Genomic DNA, 19,335 nt, shown 5'->3' on the forward strand with positions numbered 1-19,335 from the left:
TTGGGCTTTCAGCCTCTGTGTATAACAATGATGGGGAACATCCTACTTGCCAGGACTTTTTTGGTTGGGGAGTGTTGGCATATGGGGTGGCTTGCTGGATCTTTGATCCCCAGCCAGGGATTGAACCAAGACCTAGGCACTGAAAGTGCTGCGTCCTTATCACTGGACCTCCAGGAACTCCCCTCTAGTCCTCCAGCCTTTGCCTTCTGCTGTCTAACTATTCATACTTGAGGTTTTTCCTGATAAATAGCTAGCATTTATTGAGTGCTTACTGTCACTCTGTTCCAAGTAATTTATATCATTATATGTTAACATATATGTTATACCCACAACTCCACACGGTAGACTTTTGTAATTATGTCAGTTTTATGGATGAGGGAACTGAGGAACAGAGAAGTGACTTAACACTTCTCACAAACCTAGGACATAGTGGAGCTTGGATATGAGCCAGGCCCTTAATTAGGCTTGCTTTGGCAGCTTTACTTTTAGCCATAGTGTTGTCTTATCATGATACAATTTTCATATTATTTAAGACTGTGGAAGGCATTTGTATTCTGTAGCTTTTAGTATTCGTCATAAATAATACATTGGAGATATAATCTTAGTTTATGAGTACAATAAAACTGACTACTCTTTTTGTTCTGAAACCTATTGTTCTATTGATAAATTGAGCAAAAACTATACTGTTGTTTCATTCATCTTCTGTAGCATCTAGAATCTAAATACTTGAAACCCTTTTCTGGCCTTACTTTAGATAGTAGACTCTCTGAATCCCAATATAGAATATTTTATCCATCCTTGTTAATTTTAGCTCACTTTTCTGAAATAAACTTTTTTTTTGTAAAATTATTTTTATAATTAGATTTCACTAGCCTGCCTTCCGTGTCTTTATCCATATTTTTGTTAAAAATATTGATGAGTTCTGCCATCTGCTGTTACAGACTTTCTTCTGGATTCGTATTAATCTTCTGTGTAGCTAATGAATTAGCAACTAGTTCTCCTGACATAAATTTTTTTCTCACAGTCTCTTGACTCTGATTCTTTATAAATAGCTTTACATTTTAGAATAGACTTGATATTCAGTAGCTAAGTTGTGTCCAGTTCTTTGTAACCCCATGGACTGCAGCACACCAGGCTTCCCTGTCCTTCACTATCTCTGGTAGTTTGCTCAAACTTGTATCCATTGAGTCGGTGATGCCATCCAACCGTCTCATCCTCTATTGCCCTTCTCCTCCTGCCTTCAATCTTTCCCAGCCTTGGGGTCTTTTCCAGAGTTGGCTCTTTGCATCAGGGGGCCAAAGTATTAGAGCTTCAGCTTCAGTATCAGTTTTCCCAGTGAATATTCAAGGTTGATTTCTTTAGGATTGACTGGATTGATCTCCTTGCTGTCTAAGGAACTCTCAAGAGTATTCTCCAACATTACAGTTTGAAAGCATCAATTCGTTGGTGCTCAGCCTTCTTTGTGGTCCAACCCTTACACTTACATGGCTACTAGAAAAACAATAGCTTTGACTATATGGATCTTAGTGAACAAAAGGATGTCTCTGCTCTTTAATATGCTGTCTAGGTTTGTCATGGCTTCCCTGGTGGCTCAGATGGTATAGAATTCACCTGCAATGTGGGAGACCTGGGTTTAATCCTTGGGTTGGAGAGATTCCCTGGAGGAGAGCATGGCAGCCCACTCTAGTATTCTTGCCTGGAGAATCCCCATGCACAGAGGATGCTGGTGGGCTATAGTCCATGAGGTCACAAAGAGTTGGACATGACTTGAGTGACTAAGTGCACACACACTACGTTATTCATACCTTTTCTTCCAAGGAGTAAGTGTCTTTTAATTTTGTGTCTGCAGTCTGTCCACAGTGATTTTGGAGCCCCCAAAATAAAATTTGCCACTTTTTCCCCATCTCTTTGCTTTGAAGTGATGGGACCAGACGCCATGATCTTGGAATAGGCTAGATAATGGATTACAGGCAGTTCTTCAATATTAAAAGATTCTCCTTAGGTTATCAACTATTAATATGTCTAATGTATAACAAATATTGATAACACTGGTCCCTATGCCTTTCCATATTAAAATTTGAATGTCTACTGTTCTGTTAGTAGGATGACCAGGTTAGAATTTGGGGCCTGAAACCTGGGAGATCGTACTGCTAAAATATCCCCCACTGCCTTAAAAATCAGAGAAGGCAATGGCACCCCACTCCAGTACTCTTGCCTGGAAAATCCCATGGATGGAGGAGCCTGGTGGGCTGAAGTCCATGGGGTCCCTAAGAGTCAGACACGATTGAGCGACTTCACTTTCACTTTTCACTTTCACGCATTGGAGAAGGAAATGGCAACCCGCTCCAGTGTTCTTGCCTGGAGAATCCCAGGGATGGCGGAGCCTGGTGGGCTGCCGTCTGTGGGGTCGCACAGAGTCAGACACGACTGAAGCGACTTAGCAGCAGCAGCAGCAGCCTTAATAGTAGTATCTTCAGAAACAGTTTTAAATCTGGATGAGCAGTTGAGTCCCTGCCAAAGCTGTACATCATACAGAATGAATGCTGTCATTTCAGTCTAGAAGATTTTTCAGTTGTTGTTGTTCCCATCTTTATGACTGAGGAGATTTCAGATTGTCTAGATATGGTAGAAAGGGGGAAAAGTTGCCTGATAAAGATTGCACATTGAGGTCAAATTATGGAAAGCTTTAATTTCCACGCAAAGCTTGATTTTTTTTTTTTTTTTTTGCTCTGTAGTGATTCCCAACCTTTGATCCACATCTTCTAAAGGAGCCTTAGAGTTTTGTGGGTTCTACATTTGTAGACTGAACAAATAGTTTTTTCATGTAGTTTTTGTTTTTACTGCTTTCATGTTGCTTGTCTTTTTTAATGTCTAGTTCCTATCTTCCTTGAACAAACTTTCAGACCAGAATGAAAGCATGCATGCCTTCTTTCTTTTGGTGTACACTTTTAGAGGAAATTGAAGTAGCTGATGACTCCCGTTGTCTTACCCTCCTTTATCTGAATGCCCTACTCTCAATGTTCTTTATCAACAGAAGGAAAAAAGAATGATTTTGTTACCATAGTGAATTAAGTAAAGCTAAATAACTAGAATATGAAGGGCCTTCTATTTTGATAGTGTTGTCTTTAATTATAGAGAATACTAAATAGCCTTGATACAAATGGTTAGCTTTTTTTTTGTTTTTACATGTATTAATTCTCATTCAGTTCAATTCAGTTCAGTTGTTCAGTCATGTCCAACTCTTTTGACCCCATGAATCGCAGCACATCGGGCCTCCCTGTCCATCACCAACTCCCGGAGTCTGCCGAAACCCATGTCCATCAAGTCGGTGATGCCATCCAGCCATCTCATCCTCTGTTGTCCCCTTCTCCTCCTGCCCCCAATCCTTCCCAACATCAGGGTCTTTTCCAGTGAGTCAGCTCTTTGCATGAGGTAGCCAAAGTATTGGAGTTTCAGCCTCAACATCAGTCCTTCCAATGAATACCCAGGACTGATCTTTAGGATGGACTGGTTGGATCTCCTTGCAGTCCAAGGGACTCTCGAGAGTCTTCTCCAACACCATAGTTCAAAAGCATCAATTTCTCGGTGCTCAACTTTCTTCACAGTCCAACTGTCACATCCATACATGACCACTGGAAAAACCGTAGCCTTGATCAGACAGACCTTTGTTGGCAAAGTAATGTCTCTGCTTTTTAATATGCTATCTAGGTTGGTCATAACTTTCCTTCCAAGGAGTAAGCGTCTTTTAATTTCATGGCTGTAGTCACCATCTGCAGTGATTTTGAAGCCCCCCAAAATAAAGTCTGACACTGTTTCCACTGTTTCCCCATCTATTTCCCATGAAGTGATGGGACCAGATGCCATGATCTTAGTTTTCTAAATGTTGAGCTTTAAGCCAACTTTTTCACTCTCCTTCACTTTCATCAAGAGGCTTTTTAGTTCCTCTTCACTTTCTGCTATAGGGTGGTGTCATCTGCATATCTGAGGTTATTGATATTTTTCCCGGTAATCTTGATTCCGGCTTGTGCTTCTACCAGCCCAGTGTTTCTCATGATGTACTCTGCATATAAGTTAAATAAGCAGGGTGACAATATACAGTCTTGACGTACTCCTTTTCCTATTTGGAACCAGTCTTTTGTTCCATGTCCAGTTCTAACTGTTGCTTCTTGACCTGCATACGGGTTTCTCAAGAGGCGGGTCAGGTGGTCTGGTATTCCCATCTCCTTCAGAATTTTCCACAGTTTATTGTGATCCACACAGTCAAAGGCTTTGGCATAGTCAATAAAGCAGAAATAGATTGTTTAAATACCAGAACATTAATTGCAGAACAGAGAGAACTAATCTTTCCCTAGTCCCCTTTTCTTCTTTGAGGCAACGTTCAGAATACATAACCTTCAAGGCTATATTTTTGTGCTTTTACAGTGGATGTGTACATACAGATAGATACAATGTACTATTGTTATGCATGTTTTCTTTTGGGTTTTTTTTTGGTTAAACTTTGCTTTTTCTTCTTTTTTTTCATTGAAGTATAGTTAATTTACAATGTTGTATTAGTTTCTGATGTACAGCAACGTGATTCTGTTATACATATACCTTCTTTTCTATCTTGTTTTCCTTGATAGTTTATTACAAGATGATACAGTTCTCTGTACTATACGTAAGTAGGACCTTGCTTATCTATTTTACATATAGTACTTTGTATCTGCTAATCCCAAATTCCTAAGTTATCTCCCTCTCATGTTTTAAACTTTTACTTCAGTAGTATCATAGAGAATGAACATTGTGCTTCTTCCTTTTTTTCCATTCAATGTTATGTCCTTTAGATCTATGAAAAGTGAAAGTGAAATCTCTCAGTCATGTCCGACTCTTTATGACCCTGTGGACTGTAGCCTATGAGGTTACTCCATCCATGGAATTTTCCAGGCAAGAGTACTGGAGTGGGTTGCCATTTCCTTCTCCAGGGGTCGAACCTGGATCTTCTGGATTGCAAGAAGACACCTTTACTGTCTGAGCCAGCAGGGAAGCTCCTTTAGATCTATGCATGTTGATAAATTATCCATCCAGTGCATGATGGGTAATAACAAGTTAAACTGTTGTGTAACAGTCAATCGTGTGTATTCATTCTTGTATTGATGGACTTAAAACACTACCATCAAAAGTGAGATTTATAGAAAAAAGTGAGATTACATACTATCTAGAAAACAATGAGGAGAATATTTCTATCTTATTGGCAAACATTGATATTTAGAGGAAAATCTATAGTTTAAATACTTTTATTATTAACTAAATAAAGCTAAGGGAATTCAGTACCCATATTTAGGGATTAAGAAAATAAAACAGAAACCAATTAGGACATGGGGATTAAAGATAAAATTGTAATTAATAGAATTGGAAATAGCAAAACAAAAACAGTGGGAAGGATAAATCCCAGAGCTGGTTCTTTACAAGGACTGATGAATTATTAATAGATAAACCTCATATAAGGGGAAAAAAAATTGGAGTAAAAATATGCAATATTAAGAATGAGAAAGGAAACATCATAGACACCCAGATATAGGAGGGATTAATGGAATCATATTCATACCTTCAGAATATTACATGTTATGCCATGATGCCAAAGTTGAAAATTGAGATAAATGGATAATTTTATAGCAAAGTATAAATTAGTAGGATTGATCCAAGAAGTGGAAAACTTGAATTGACCAATTCTCCATCAGGGATTGCAAAGGCCGTTGAAAATTGTTCCTTAAACGAGGCAGCATAGCAGATGGTTTCACAGCTGACTTTCATTTAATTTATAAACAACATCGTAAGTTTAAAAAAAACTCTATTCTAATTTATTTAGGATGCAAAACTACTCAGTGCATTCTGTGAAGCACACATACTTTTATCCTAAATAAAAATACTGCTTCCCTGACGGTCCAGTGGTTACGATTCTGCCCTTCCACTACCCGGTGCATGGGTTCAATTCCTGTTTGGGAACTAAGATCGCAAAGCTCCTCCATCTTGGCCAGAAAAGGGGGAAAAAAAAAACTACCAAAAAAGATCAGTCTTACTTGTTTCTGGGAATGCAAAATTTCTAAATATAATATTAGCTGATAGAATTTAGATATGAAGTAAACTGACTAATTATACATTTTGACTCAATAGGATATATTGCATCAATGCAAAGATAGTATTAAATTTGTTAATATAATAGATAGTATCAACAAATGAAACAAAGAATATAGTAAGCCATCAGTAGCTGCTGAAAAGGCATTTCATAGAGTTCATTAAGACCATTTCTAACTAATACAATAGTGTAAATCAACTAAACTGCAGTTTTTAGATAGACCATTTCAAATTTTTTAAATGTAAGCAAATTAAGAATAGAAATGATAGAAAATACCCTAAATGGCAAAACATTAATATAAGGACCCTGACATAGATGCTCACATCACCTTTATATTCAGATTGCCTTTAGAGATTCTAATAGTTGCCTTAAAACAGTAAAATTAAATAACTGATATTAATATTGGAACATAAGAAGTAAAATTATCAGATTTTCTAGTGATTTAGAGAGTATTTAGAGAGTAGCCAAGGAAGCTGAAATGGAACAGTGAAGGAAGTATGTCACCTATTCTGTATAGAATATTGTAGTCTCTAAATCTGATTAATACAGTATGGGCAGAGATCTGTTAGAAAATATGTATAGAGGTATGTGCAGACTTAATAAAGGTTAAAGATAACGTTACAATTCAGTAGGAAGCGGGTTCAGTTCAGTTGCTCAGTCGTGTCCGACTCTCTGCGACCCCATGGACTGCAGCATGCCAGGCCTCCCTGTCCATCACCAACTCCTGGAGTTTACTCAGACTCATGTCCGTTGAGTCGGTGATCCATCTCATATCATACTCTGTCCAACCATCTCATCCAACCATCTCATCCTCTGTCGTCTCCTTCTCCTCCCGCCTTCAATCTTTCCCAGCTTCAGGGTCTTTTCAAATGAGTCAGCTCCTCGCATCAGGTGGCCAAAGTATTGGAGTTTCAGCTTCAACATTAGTTCTTCCAATGAACGCTCAGGACTGATCTTTAGGATGGACTGATCGGATCTCTTTGCAGTCCATAGGACTCTCAAAAGTCTTCTCCAACACCACAGTTCAAAAGCATCCATTCTTCGGCGCTCAGCTTTCTTTATAGTCCAACTCTCACATCCATACATGACTACTGGAAAAACCATAGCCTTGACTAGATGGACCTTTGTTGGCAAAGTAATGTCTCTGCTTTTTAATATGCTCTCTAGGTTGGTCATAACTTTCCTTCCAAGGAGCAAGCATCTTTTAATTTCATGGCTGCAGTTACCATCTGCAGTGATTTAGATTATGTAGTAAATGGCACTGATACAAATGTCTGCCCATCTGGAAGAAAATAAATCTGGGCTCCTGTCTTAAGATAACCTCCTGATAGATTAAAGTCTTGTTTTAAAAAAATTTAATGCTATTCTATAGTTTTAGCTCTATAAATTACGGTGAAGGAAACCTTAAGATTAGAAACTCAAAAGCTGTTACAAAATAAGAGATGTGTCTGATTTTATTAAAAATTAATACTTTTAATGATAAAGCATACCATAAAAAAGTTAATAATAGTTTTGATTGTAAGATAAACATAGACTAATGGAATAGCATAGAGCCCAGAAATAATGCACACAGATGTGATCAATTTTTAAAAAAATTTTTCAGCTTTATTAAGGTATAGCTGACAAAAATTTATATTTTCAAGGTGTATAATGTGGTGGTTTCATATAAATATGCATTGTAATTACCACAATCACGCTATTAGCATTTGTTACTTCACATAGTTAACTTTTTTTTCCCTTGTCAACCCCTGCTCCTTCCCCTCTGGCAGCTGCCTGTTCTCTGTTTTTTTTTAATCTGTTTTGTTTTTTGTATGTATTTGTCTTTATCATTCTGATTTACCTTACTTGGCATAATACTCTTTAGGTTCATCCATGTAGTCACAAATGCAAGATTTCATTCTTTCTTTAATGGCTGAGTCGTATTCAACTGTGTGTGTGTGTCTCACATATTCTTTATCTGTTCTGTTTATGGACTTCCATATTTTGACTCTTACATTAACATTATTGGATGTCAGGTTCTGCTTCTTGTGAAGCTTGCCAGTCAAGAGTGGAGTTTTGGGGCTTCCCTGGTGGTCCAGTGGCTGAGACTCCATGGCGCTAATGCAGGAGGCCTGGATTCGATCCCTGGTCAGGGAACTAGCTCCAACATGCTGCAACTAAGACCCAGTGCAGCCAAATTACACACACACACACACACACACACACACACACACACACACACACACACACACACACACACACAGCTCCAACTAGCTCCAACATGCTGCAACTAAGACCCAGTGCAGCCAAATTACACACACACACACACACACACACACACACACACACACACAGCTCCAACTAGCTCCAACATGCTGCAACTAAGACCCAGTGCAGCCAAATTACACACCCACACCCCCCCCCACACACACACACATATTTTTTTTTTTTAGAAACGAGTAGAGGTTTGTTTCCTATGGACCTCCATCTCTTCTGTACTCAAGTGCTAGGTGGTCTTCAGGGCTAGATATTTTGGGGCGCCTTTTCCCTTTGCAGAACCCTTGGCCTGGAGAGCCCAGTATGGAGCTCAGATCCTTTACTCCTTAGGGAGAAACTCAACAGTTGCGATTATTTTCCTTTTTGTGGGTTGCCTGCCCAGGTGTGTAGATCTTTACTATATTGCATCTCTGCTCCTTCTATCTGTTTCATGGTTCCTTCTTCATGTCTTTAGTATTGAAAAATCTTTTGTGCTTGCCTTCAGGTCATTCTCATCTATAGTTGCTCTGTAAATAGTTGTGATTTTCATGTGCAGGTGAAAGGAGGTGAACTCAAGATCTTATTTCACTATCTTAGTAAAGTATCCCTGGTCAAATGTTTTTTGATGAGTGCCAAGACCATTCAGTGGGAAAAATAACAGTCTTTTCAAGAAAGGGTATTGGGCAAACTTTATATTCAGAAGCAAAAATACAACACTGGATCTTTACCTTACCCAAACATACAAAAATTAACTTTAGTGGATCAAAGGCATAAACATAAGAACTAAAACACTTAGAAAAAAGCATAGAGGGGAAACTTTGTGACATTGGATTTGTCAGTGATTTCTTGGATGTGACACTAAAAGCACAGGTCACAAAAGTTAATAGATAAATTGAACTGTATCAAATTAGAAATTATCGTGCATCAAAGGACATAGTCAAGAGAGTGAAAAGGCCACCTATGGAATGGGTAAAAATATTTGCAAATCATATATCCAATAAGGAGTTAAAATCCAGAGTATATAAAGGATTCTTACACTCAACAACAAAAAAGCAAACAATTAAAAAAAAAAAAAAAGCAAACAATTAGATTTAAAAAATGACTCAGGTACAATGGAAAAAAGACAACCTCTTTAATAAGTGGTGCTGGGAAAGCTGGTCAACCACTTGTAAAAGAATGAAACTAGAACACTTTCTAACACCATACACAAAAATAAACTCAAAATGGATTAAAGATCTAAATGTAAGACCAGAAACTATAAAACTCCTAGAGGAGAACATAGGCAAAACACTCTCCGACATAAATCACAGCAAGATCCTCTATGACCCACCTCCCAGAATATTGGAAATAAAAGCAAAAATAAACAAATGGGACCTAATGAAACTTAAAAGCTTTTGCACAACAAAGGAAACTATAAGTAAGATGAAAAGACAGCCCTCAGATTGGAAGAAAATAATAGCAAATGAAGAAACAGACAAAGGATTAATCTCAAAAATATACAAGCAACTCTTGAAGCTCAATTCCAGAAAAATAAATGACCCAATCGAAAAATGGGCCAAAGAACTAAACAGACATTTCTCCAAAGAAGACATACAGGTGGCTAACAAACACATGAAAAGATGCTCAACATCACTCATTATCAGAGAAATGCAAATCAAAACCACAATGAGGTACCATTACACGCCAGTCAGGATGGCTGCTATCCAAAAGTCTACAAGCAATAAATGTTGGAGAGGGTGTGGAGAAAAGGGAACCCTCTTACACTTTTGATGGGAATGCAAACTAGTACAGCCGCTATGGAAAACAGTGTGGAGATTTCTTAAAAAACTGGAAATAAAACTGCCATATGACCCAGCAATCCCACTTCTGGGCATACACACTGAGGAAACCAAATCTGAAAGAGACACGTGCACCCCAATGTTCATCGCAGCACTGTTTATAATAGCCAGGACATGGAAGCAACCTAGATGCCCATCAGCAGATGAATGGATAAGGAAGCTGTGGTACATATACACCATGGAATATTACTCAGCCGTTAAAAAGAATTCATTTGAATCAGTTCTAATGAGATGGATGAAACTGGAGCCCATTATACAGAGTGAAGTAAGCCAGAAAGATAAAGAACATTACAGCATACTAACACATATATATGAAATTTAGAAAGATGGTAACGACAACCCTATATGCAAAACAGAAAAAGAGACACAGAAGTACAGAACAGACTTTTGAACTCTGTGGGAGAAGGTGAGGGTGGGATGTTTCGAAAGAACAGCATGTATATTATCTATGGTGAAACAGATCACCGGCCCAGGTGGGATGCATGAGACAAGTGCTCAGGCCTGGTGCACTGGGAAGACCCAGAGGAATGGGGTGGAGAGGGAGGTGGGAGGGGGGATCGGGATGGGGAATACGTGTAACTCTATGGATGATTCATATCAATGTATGACAAAACCCACTGAAAAAATAAAGAAAGAAAGAAAAAGAAAAAAGAAAAATGACTCAGGTACTTGAATAGACATTTTTCCAAAGAAGGTATATAAATAAATGGCTAAGAGCACGTGAAAAGATGCTCAACATTACTAATTATGGAAATGCAAATCAAAACCACAGTGGGGGAACTTCTTTTGTGGTCCAGTGGCTAGACTCTTGAGCTCCCAATGCAGGGGGCCAATTCAATTCCTGGTCAAGGAACTAGATCTCACATGATACAACTAAAAAGATCTCATGTACCACAACTAAGACCCAGCACAGCCAAGTAAATGAATGAAATATATATATATATATATTTTTTTTTTTTTAAAGAATCACAGTGAGATATCACCACAATTGAATATTAATCAACCTGGGAAAGGAAGGAAGTTCCTGCCCATGCTATAAAATTGATAAACTTTGAGGACATTATGCTAAGTAAAATAAGCAAGACACAAAGAAAATACTATATTCCACTTGTGAAACACCCTGACTCATCAAAATTGTAGAGACAGAAAGTAAAATGGTGGTTGCCAGTGGTAGGTGGGAGGGGGAGTGCAGAGCTGCTGTGTAATGCTGTAGAGTTTCACTTTGCATTATGAAATGATTTCTGGAAATTGATTGCCCAACAGTGTGAATATACTGAATACTGCTGAACTGTATATTTAAAAATGATTAAGATAGTAAACTTATGTGGTTTTCATAAACTTAATAGACAAATAAGAGAAGGGAATGACAGAGGATGTGATGGTTGGATGGCATTACCGACACCAAGGGCATGAGTTTGAGCAAGCTCCGGGAGAATAGTGAAGGACAGGGGAGCCTGGAGTGCTGCAATGCATGGGGTTGCAAAGAGTTGGCCGCAACTTAGCAGCTGAACAATAATAGACAAATAGTAAGTTTGAAAAAAATGGTTGCAGTATAGAAGACAGGATTCCTTTTACAAGAGGTTATCAGCCCAACTGTAAGAAGGGCAAAAATTTAAAGAACCATTAAAGAAAATTAATAAATCCACAAGGCTATACAGTTCATGAAAAGACACTCAGTCTCCTCTCACAGGTTGTCAAGGTAATGCAAATTAAAGAATCTCATGCTCCACTGACTGAGCTAGCTAGTCAAGTCTGGGCAATGCAAATGAAATACTAGTGAAATATAACAACACACTCATCAAATGACAAAAGTTAAAAAAAAGAAACAGTAATATCTGTTGCTAGTAGAGAAAATGGTGTTGCTGTGCAGAAAATAGTATTCCTTTATGAGTGGAAATATGAGTTGTTATCGCATTTTTGGAAAGTAATCTTGCAAACTGTTTTTATAAACTGGCCCATGTAATACAAATACAAATATAATGGCACACCCATTACATTTACATGGATTTTTAAATGACACAATATGGAAACAAGGAAAATATCTATTATTAGAAGATTGATTGAGTGCATGTATCCATCTGTGAATGCATTTCACATATATCCATGAAAATTTTGACTTGAGATTTTTAAAAATATTATTGAAGAAAATAAAACATTACCAATATGTTGATATTATGTGTCTCTGTATCTATATTTGTATATGATTTATATGGAAATATATTGAAGCATACATACAGGTTTTATCATGCAAATCTGCTGGTGATAAATTCCTTCAGCTTTTGTATGACTAAAGATGTTTTTATGTTGCCTTTGTTTTCGAAAGATGTTTTCCTATGTATGGAATTCTTGGTTGATGGTGTTCTTTCAGTAAACTCTATAAAGATGTTGCTCCTCTGCTTTCTGGCTTATATGTTTCTAGTTTACATTATGGATCTTTTGGGGCTGCTTTTAAGATGTCCTTTCTGTTAACAGTTTTAAGCTACTTGTTTTTGATATGCCATGGTATTATTTGTTCTTATGTCTTGTGTTGCTTCAATTTGGAGGTTTTTAGTTTTCATCAAATTTGGACTTTGCCACCTGAGTGATGCTCTTGTTTAATTTTCTCAATCTTTATATTTCCATGGCAACCCACTCCAGTATTCTTGCGTGGAGAATCCCATGGATGGAGGAGCCTGGTAGGCTGTAGTCCACAGAGTTGCAAAGAGTCAGACACGACTGAGCAACTTCACTTTCACTTTACTGTGTCTTCAAGTTCATGATTTTTTTGCCTTGTCTTGTCTGCTCTTAATCTCATCCATTGTATTTTTTCACATTGATTTTTTATTTATTTTTTTTTTAACATTTAGAATTTTGATTTTGGTCTTTTTTTTCTTTTTTCCCCCTTCCAGTCTTTCATGTCTCTTATCATTTGTATCCTTGATTCTGTCTGTCTTATTTCTGGATCTCTTTTTTTTTTTTCCCCTCCCCACTGAGGGTCAGATTTTCCTTCTTTCTGTATCTTAATAGTTTTGTTGGATGCCAGACATTTTGATTTTTACCTTGTTAGGCGCTGGTTTTGTTCATTCCTTTAAATGTTCTTCATCTTTGTTCTGGGACACAGTTAATTCTTTTGGAGCAGTTTGACCCCATAATGCTTGCTTTTGAGCTTTTTGAAGGCAGAACCAAAGTAGTCTTTCCTCTAGGGATAATTTTTCCCCTGTACAAAGGCAGTGCCCTTCTGAGTACTATTACTTTATTCCCTCTGTATTGTGAAATCTTTCACCTCTGGCTGTGGACACACAGACAGACCTGTGCTGGCTTTGAGAATTGTTCTGTCTACCCCTTTCCTGTAGTTCTTTCCACTACTTGAGGTAGCTTAGTCATAGGCATGTGCTCATCAGTGCTTGGATGAAAGCCCAACGGAATCTCCAGAGTTGACTTACTTTCTTTTCAGTTCTTCACTTTCTCTTACTCACCTTGCGTGCCTGCTCAGTCGCTTCAGTCATGTCTGACTGTTTGTTACCCCACGGACTGTAACCTGCCAGGCTTCTCTGTCCATGGGATTGTGCCAGCAAGAATACTGGAGTGGGTTGCCATTCCCTTCTCCAAAGGATCTTCCTGACCCATGGATGGAACCCAGGTCTCCTGAGGCTCCTGCATTGGCAGGTAGATTATTATTATTATTATTTTAATTGAAGGATAATTGTTTCAGAGAATTTTGTTGTTTTCTGTCAAACCTCAACCTGAATCAGCCATAGGTATACATATATCCCCTCTCTTTTGAAGCTCCCTCCCATCTCCCTCCCATCCCACCCCTCTCGGTTGACATAGAGCCCCTGTTTGAGTTTTTTAGCCATCCAGCAAATTCCCGTTGGCTATCTATTTTACATATGGTAGTGTAAGTGTCCATGTTACTCTTTCCATACCTCTCACCCTCTCCTCCCCTCTCCCCGTGTCCATGAGTCTATTCTGTGTCTGTTTCTTCATTGCTGCCTTGTAAGTAAATTCTTAAGTACCATTTTCCTAGATTCCCTATATATGTGTTAGAATATGATATTTATCTTTCCCTTTCTGACTTACTTCACTCTGTATAATAGATTCTAGGTTCATTCACCTCATTAGAACTGACTCAAGGGTGTTCCTTTTTATGGCTGAGTAATATTCCTTTGTGTATATGTACCACAACTTCTTTATCCGTTCATCTGTTGATGGACATCTAGGGTTGCTTCCATGTTCTATTGTAAATATGGCAGGCAGATTCTTTACAACAGAGCCACCCGAGAAGCCCGTTACTCACCTTATGTATATGTGTGTTAGTTAATCAGTTGTGTCCGGCTCTTTGCGACCCCATGGACTTTAGCCTGCCAGGCTTCTCTCTCCATGGGATTCTCCAGGTAAGAATACTGGAGTAGGTTTCCAGTTCCCTCTCTGATTACTCACCTTGGCCTCCCTGCATTTCCAGCTTTGTTCTCTTCAGCTCAGAAAGATCACCAAAGTCTGTTTGGGTTTTCTTCTGCTTGTACTGTAGACTAGAAATTCTCTCCAGGCAGTCAATTGGGGCAGTCGCCTTGTTTTTATCTTCTAATGGATGGATCAGTGTCCTGCAATGCCTGTTGTCCAGTGTGTCTGAAAAACCATTATTTTATATATTTTAAAAATTGATTTCTTATTTAAAAGAGGGTAAATCTGGTGCTTATTACTCCATTATGGTTGAAAATGGGAGTAATTGGATAAGAGGGAAAAGATATTCACCCTCACAAGGAAGTGACAGGTGGGTGGGAAACCCTCCCCTATACATAAATTAAAAATGGAAAATATTAGCAATTATTTTAATTCAATTTTGAGATTTTTTGGCTGTACCATATAGCAGGTGAGATCTTAGTTCCCCAACCAGGGATCCAGAACCATGCTCCCTGCCTTAGGAGCTTGGAGTTCTATTCACTTGACTACCAGGCAAGTCCCAGCAATTATTTCATGCTATGAAAGCAAGGAGCATGGCTTATTTGATATTATGTAGTAATGTGATATTTAGAAATCATGACTTAGTCAACATTAACTTCAGAGTGATTCCTGTTGTATTTTGTAGGTTGTAGTGTAATATTGGACTTATTAAAATGATTTGGTTTGATAGAACCTTTTTAATGTATTTACTAATGTGTTAATATTTCAGCACATTTGTGTTTTAAAATAAATGTATACAATTATAAATGTGATGATATTAACATATTAGTAAATATATTAAAAAGTTTCTATTAAATCAAATTTATAACTGTTTAAGAGCTTCCCTGGTAGCTCAGATGATCCTCCTGCAACACAGGAGACATGGGTTTGATCCCTGAGTCAGAAAGATCCCCTGGATAAGGGAAAGGCTACCCACTCCAGTATTCTGGCCTGGATAATTCCATGGACCATGTAGTCCACTGGGTCACAAAGGGTCAGACACAACTGAGCAGCTTTCACTTTCGCTTTCAGGCTCTAAGTCTGGTCAAAGTCTCAACCTGGGATAACTTTGTTGCCTAGAGAATATAGTTTTACACTGTGTAGTGACCTTGGTGATTGAAGCTCAGGGTGGTAGTGTGGGTGTTCTGGCAACTAGTGGGTAGAAGAAGGAATGTTGCTGAGTTATCTTGCAATGTACAGGACTCCCCCAGCTCCAGAGAATTATCTGGCCTAAAGTGTAACTGGTGCAGGGTGGAGAAACTGATACAAAGTGACTATATAGGTATATTGCTAGAGGACCAAGCTGTTTTATTTATATCATCAGTGGGGGCTGTTGCTAGTGTGAAAATGGTTTCCATCTGAATTCTTTTTCTTATCAATTCCAATTCTGCCTAAGGGTTAATATTTTTAAAAGAAAAATAGGGGATGTAAACACTTAAAATAACCTGATGTTTTTTCCCTTTCATCTACCTCAAAAAATGAAGGAGGAAAAACAGCAAGAGTAGTGGAGAAACAAGCTTACATTGCTTCACAGGTGTCAATTTTAATAAAATGATTATTTATTAGTAGAGAAACTTCCAGTGTTGAAGTTGTGGAAATAACCTCCATGTATTTGAAAATATACAGTTTTGTAGGACACTACAAAATTCAGTTGTGAAATTCAATTGTGAGAATAGGTTCGGTGTATTTGAAAATATGTACTTTTGTAGGGCAAACTTATAAACATGTATGCTTCTTATTTTACCTTTTATTTTAATAATTTTTCATATAATAACACTTTTGAAATTAACTTTTCTGGTCAATTTTTCTGTAGGTGTTACCTCATTTGGAAAGCCTTGAGAAACAGGAAAACATTTCTAACAAAATGTCATCTTTTCGGAGTCATTGTCCACATTTGGATTCAGTTGGTGAAATAACTAAAGAAGATTTAATACAAAAATCTCATGTAAGATAGAGGGCTTTTTTTCCTTCCTTTAAAAAACCATATTAATTTTTCTCTCAAACAAACATGTGAGTTTCTTTTTTTTTTTTGATAAATTACTACAATTATCCTGTGTTCATGAATCCAAATTTTTTTGTATGATTTTAGTGAATGTATGTGTTTGGCTGTGTTAATGGAATGGTGATGTTATCTCTGCGATCTTCCCACAGGGTTCTTGTCAGGATTGTAAAGTCAGAGGACCAAACCTTTGGGCATGCCTGGAGGTATGTGTGTGTTTCTTCTCAAAAGTTTGATATTATAAACTTATATCTGAATAAGGTGAACTGGAAGATTTTTTTGACACAGGATTTCATAAATGAACATACTTTTAAAAAGATTGTTATTGATAATAAAAGTTAAACTTTAAACTTTGGATATTAACTTACAATGCTTTTTGCAGAGTTTAGTAAATCACTACAATATTTTACACTTTTTATTAGAGGTGACATATCTTTTAGCTTAAAAGTATTCTGATTATATTCTTTTGTGCCTGGTACCTTTTGGTTAAAATAACTAACTTTGGAACTCATTTAATCTTAAAGTTAAAATGTGATCAGAACTTCATTGTAAATGTAATGCTTATTATTATAAATTTACATTATAAAATGCCTTATTTTTCTTTTTATATATTTATAGAATAGGTGTTCATATGTTGGCTGTGGTGAATCACAAGTGGATCATAGCACCATACATTCTCAGGTATGTATATAGAAAAATTTCATGCCAGGCATTTTTTAAATATAGCCTGAGGAAAAAGGAAAACAAATATAACATCATTAATTCAAGTTGTCATTCAAAATTTTGTCCTTTTATTCTTTTTTTTTTTTTAATAAACAATGAGTTAAATCTTAGCTTATAAAAAGGTGGGGATGGGAATTGCTGGAAAGGTCAATATTAGAATGAGGTGGTAATTAAAAGAGCAGTGATTTAAGAAATGTACCTCCAGGTGTATGGAGGTGATCGCTGGAAATATTAGGAGGATGTGGAAGTTGAAGTCAAGACTAGAAGTCTAGGCTTAGGACAGGGCCTGACTGACTTCAAGGCTCAGCTCATATTACCTTTTGCTCTACATCCTCCTTACTGGAGTCTCCTTTCTACATCACCTTGGTGGTTTGGTGCTCGTGTGTAACTCTGGCATGCTTCTTTTACAGATTAGATAGAGCTCCCATTCCAAACTATACATTTCTTGAGAATGAACCGTCTTTTTCATATATATTTATCTCTGTAACATCAACTGTTCTTGACAGGGTTCCTCAAGAGAATTACTTAAGACTCTCAGGCATCTTCATATATAGTTAATTTACTTCTCTTTGGTGCATCTAGAATGGTGGTGCTATGTGCCATTCTTGGGAGAATTGAGAAAATGGTTACTCAAATCATTTTCTGTAGGGCATTATTGTCTTGCAGAACTCGAGATGAGAAAGGCGAGAATTTCACATATCCAAGATCATATATTCATTATTGCTTGAGCTCTTTTGTGCTTTAATTCATGTCATTTGTATTCTTTTGCCATTCTGATGTTCTTGAACACTTACTGTGCTATTGTCAATTTTTCTGTATTATAATTACTTGCTAACTGCAGAGCAGACTCTCATAATAACTCTTTGTTTATCTTTATAATGAATAGTGGTGAAAATAATAGAATAACTTTTGTAGTAGGCTTGGATATTGTTACTGTTCACTATGCTTTAGCAGTAGCAGTTTATCTAAGTAATGTTTATTTGGTGCTCTGGTTTAAATCTTCTCTTCTGAATATATTGTTATTCATTAAAGGCCAGCAGTTTATCTTCTATGATCTTTTGAAAGGCTTTCAACTATAACTAATTTTTATTCCTCTTCTCTCTCTCTCATGAAATTATTCAGGAGACAAAGCATTATCTAACTGTGAACCTTACCACCCTTCGAGTATGGTGTTATGCTTGCAGCAAAGAAGTATTTTTGGATAGGAAATTAGGAACTCAGCCTTCATTACCTCATGTAAAACCACTTCACCAAATACAAGAAAATGGCGTACAGGTAATAATTTAAATCCATGGAATTAAAATGTTAAATGCTTTCAGAAAATAATTTCAGAATTTGTCATGTAGCTGAAATTTTAAAGAACCCTACCTCATCTTTACTTTACCAGGTTTCCATAATGTGCCTTTTTTCCTCAAATGAGACACAGAATCTGGCCTTTTTTCTTTTGTAGAATGATAGATTACAGTAAAATTGAATCTCACACATGTCTAAAGATGGAAAAGCACCTTATAGATTTTAAAAACTCAAGCAGCTGGCTCTAGGAGAGGTAATGGGCCTTCTTTAATAGGCCCTAATTCAACTACCTTTTCATCATTTCCCTTCCTGCTTCACTCCCATGTCTATTATTGTGAACGTTTTACTATATTGAAAACCAGATAGAATATATTAAAACTTAACATCAATCTTTGATTACAAAATATGTGTGAACTTGCAAAGATTGCTCACTTAATTTTGAGAATTTTCAAGTTCTATAAAAATAAGAAAGGGACAGACTTCCATGGCAACCCAGTGATTAAGACTCCGTGCTTCCACTCCGGGGGGCATGGATTCGATTCCTGGTTGGGGAACCAAGATTCCACGTGCCTTGCAGCACCCCAGAGAAGAAAATAGGAGAGGGAAATGGAAAAATAAGAGTAGTTGGTGTCTACTTATTCTAATCATCATTTGATCTGTTTTAGTTAACACATCAGTGAGCTTTTTTTCCTTGTGGGTTATAGAAATTACAGTGT

General features: G+C 37.2%; 1 protein-coding gene across 7 annotated transcripts in view; it reads left to right on the plus strand.

Annotated features, from left to right (window-relative positions):
* USP33 (ubiquitin specific peptidase 33) overlaps positions 1–19,335 on the plus strand; it is a 60,720-nt gene that overhangs the window by 7,552 nt on the left and 33,833 nt on the right. For 4 of the 7 annotated variants that reach the window (XM_061121588.1, XM_061121589.1, XM_061121584.1 and 1 more), the window contains exons 2-5: positions 16,418–16,549; positions 16,756–16,809; positions 17,222–17,284; positions 18,449–18,601. In XM_061121588.1, the coding sequence (XP_060977571.1) occupies positions 16,469–16,549; positions 16,756–16,809; positions 17,222–17,284; positions 18,449–18,601 (351 nt within the window). In that variant the 5' untranslated portion in view covers positions 16,418–16,468. Of the gene's footprint in view, positions 1–13,618; positions 13,831–16,417; positions 16,550–16,755; positions 16,810–17,221; positions 17,285–18,448; positions 18,602–19,335 lie in introns of all 7 variants that reach the window. The other 3 variants (XM_061121587.1, XM_061121583.1, XM_061121586.1) reach the window with 1 other exon arrangement.

The sequence above is a fragment of the Dama dama genome, chromosome 20, assembly GCF_033118175.1.
Source record: "Dama dama isolate Ldn47 chromosome 20, ASM3311817v1, whole genome shotgun sequence".
Taxonomy (NCBI): Eukaryota; Metazoa; Chordata; class Mammalia; order Artiodactyla; family Cervidae; genus Dama; species Dama dama.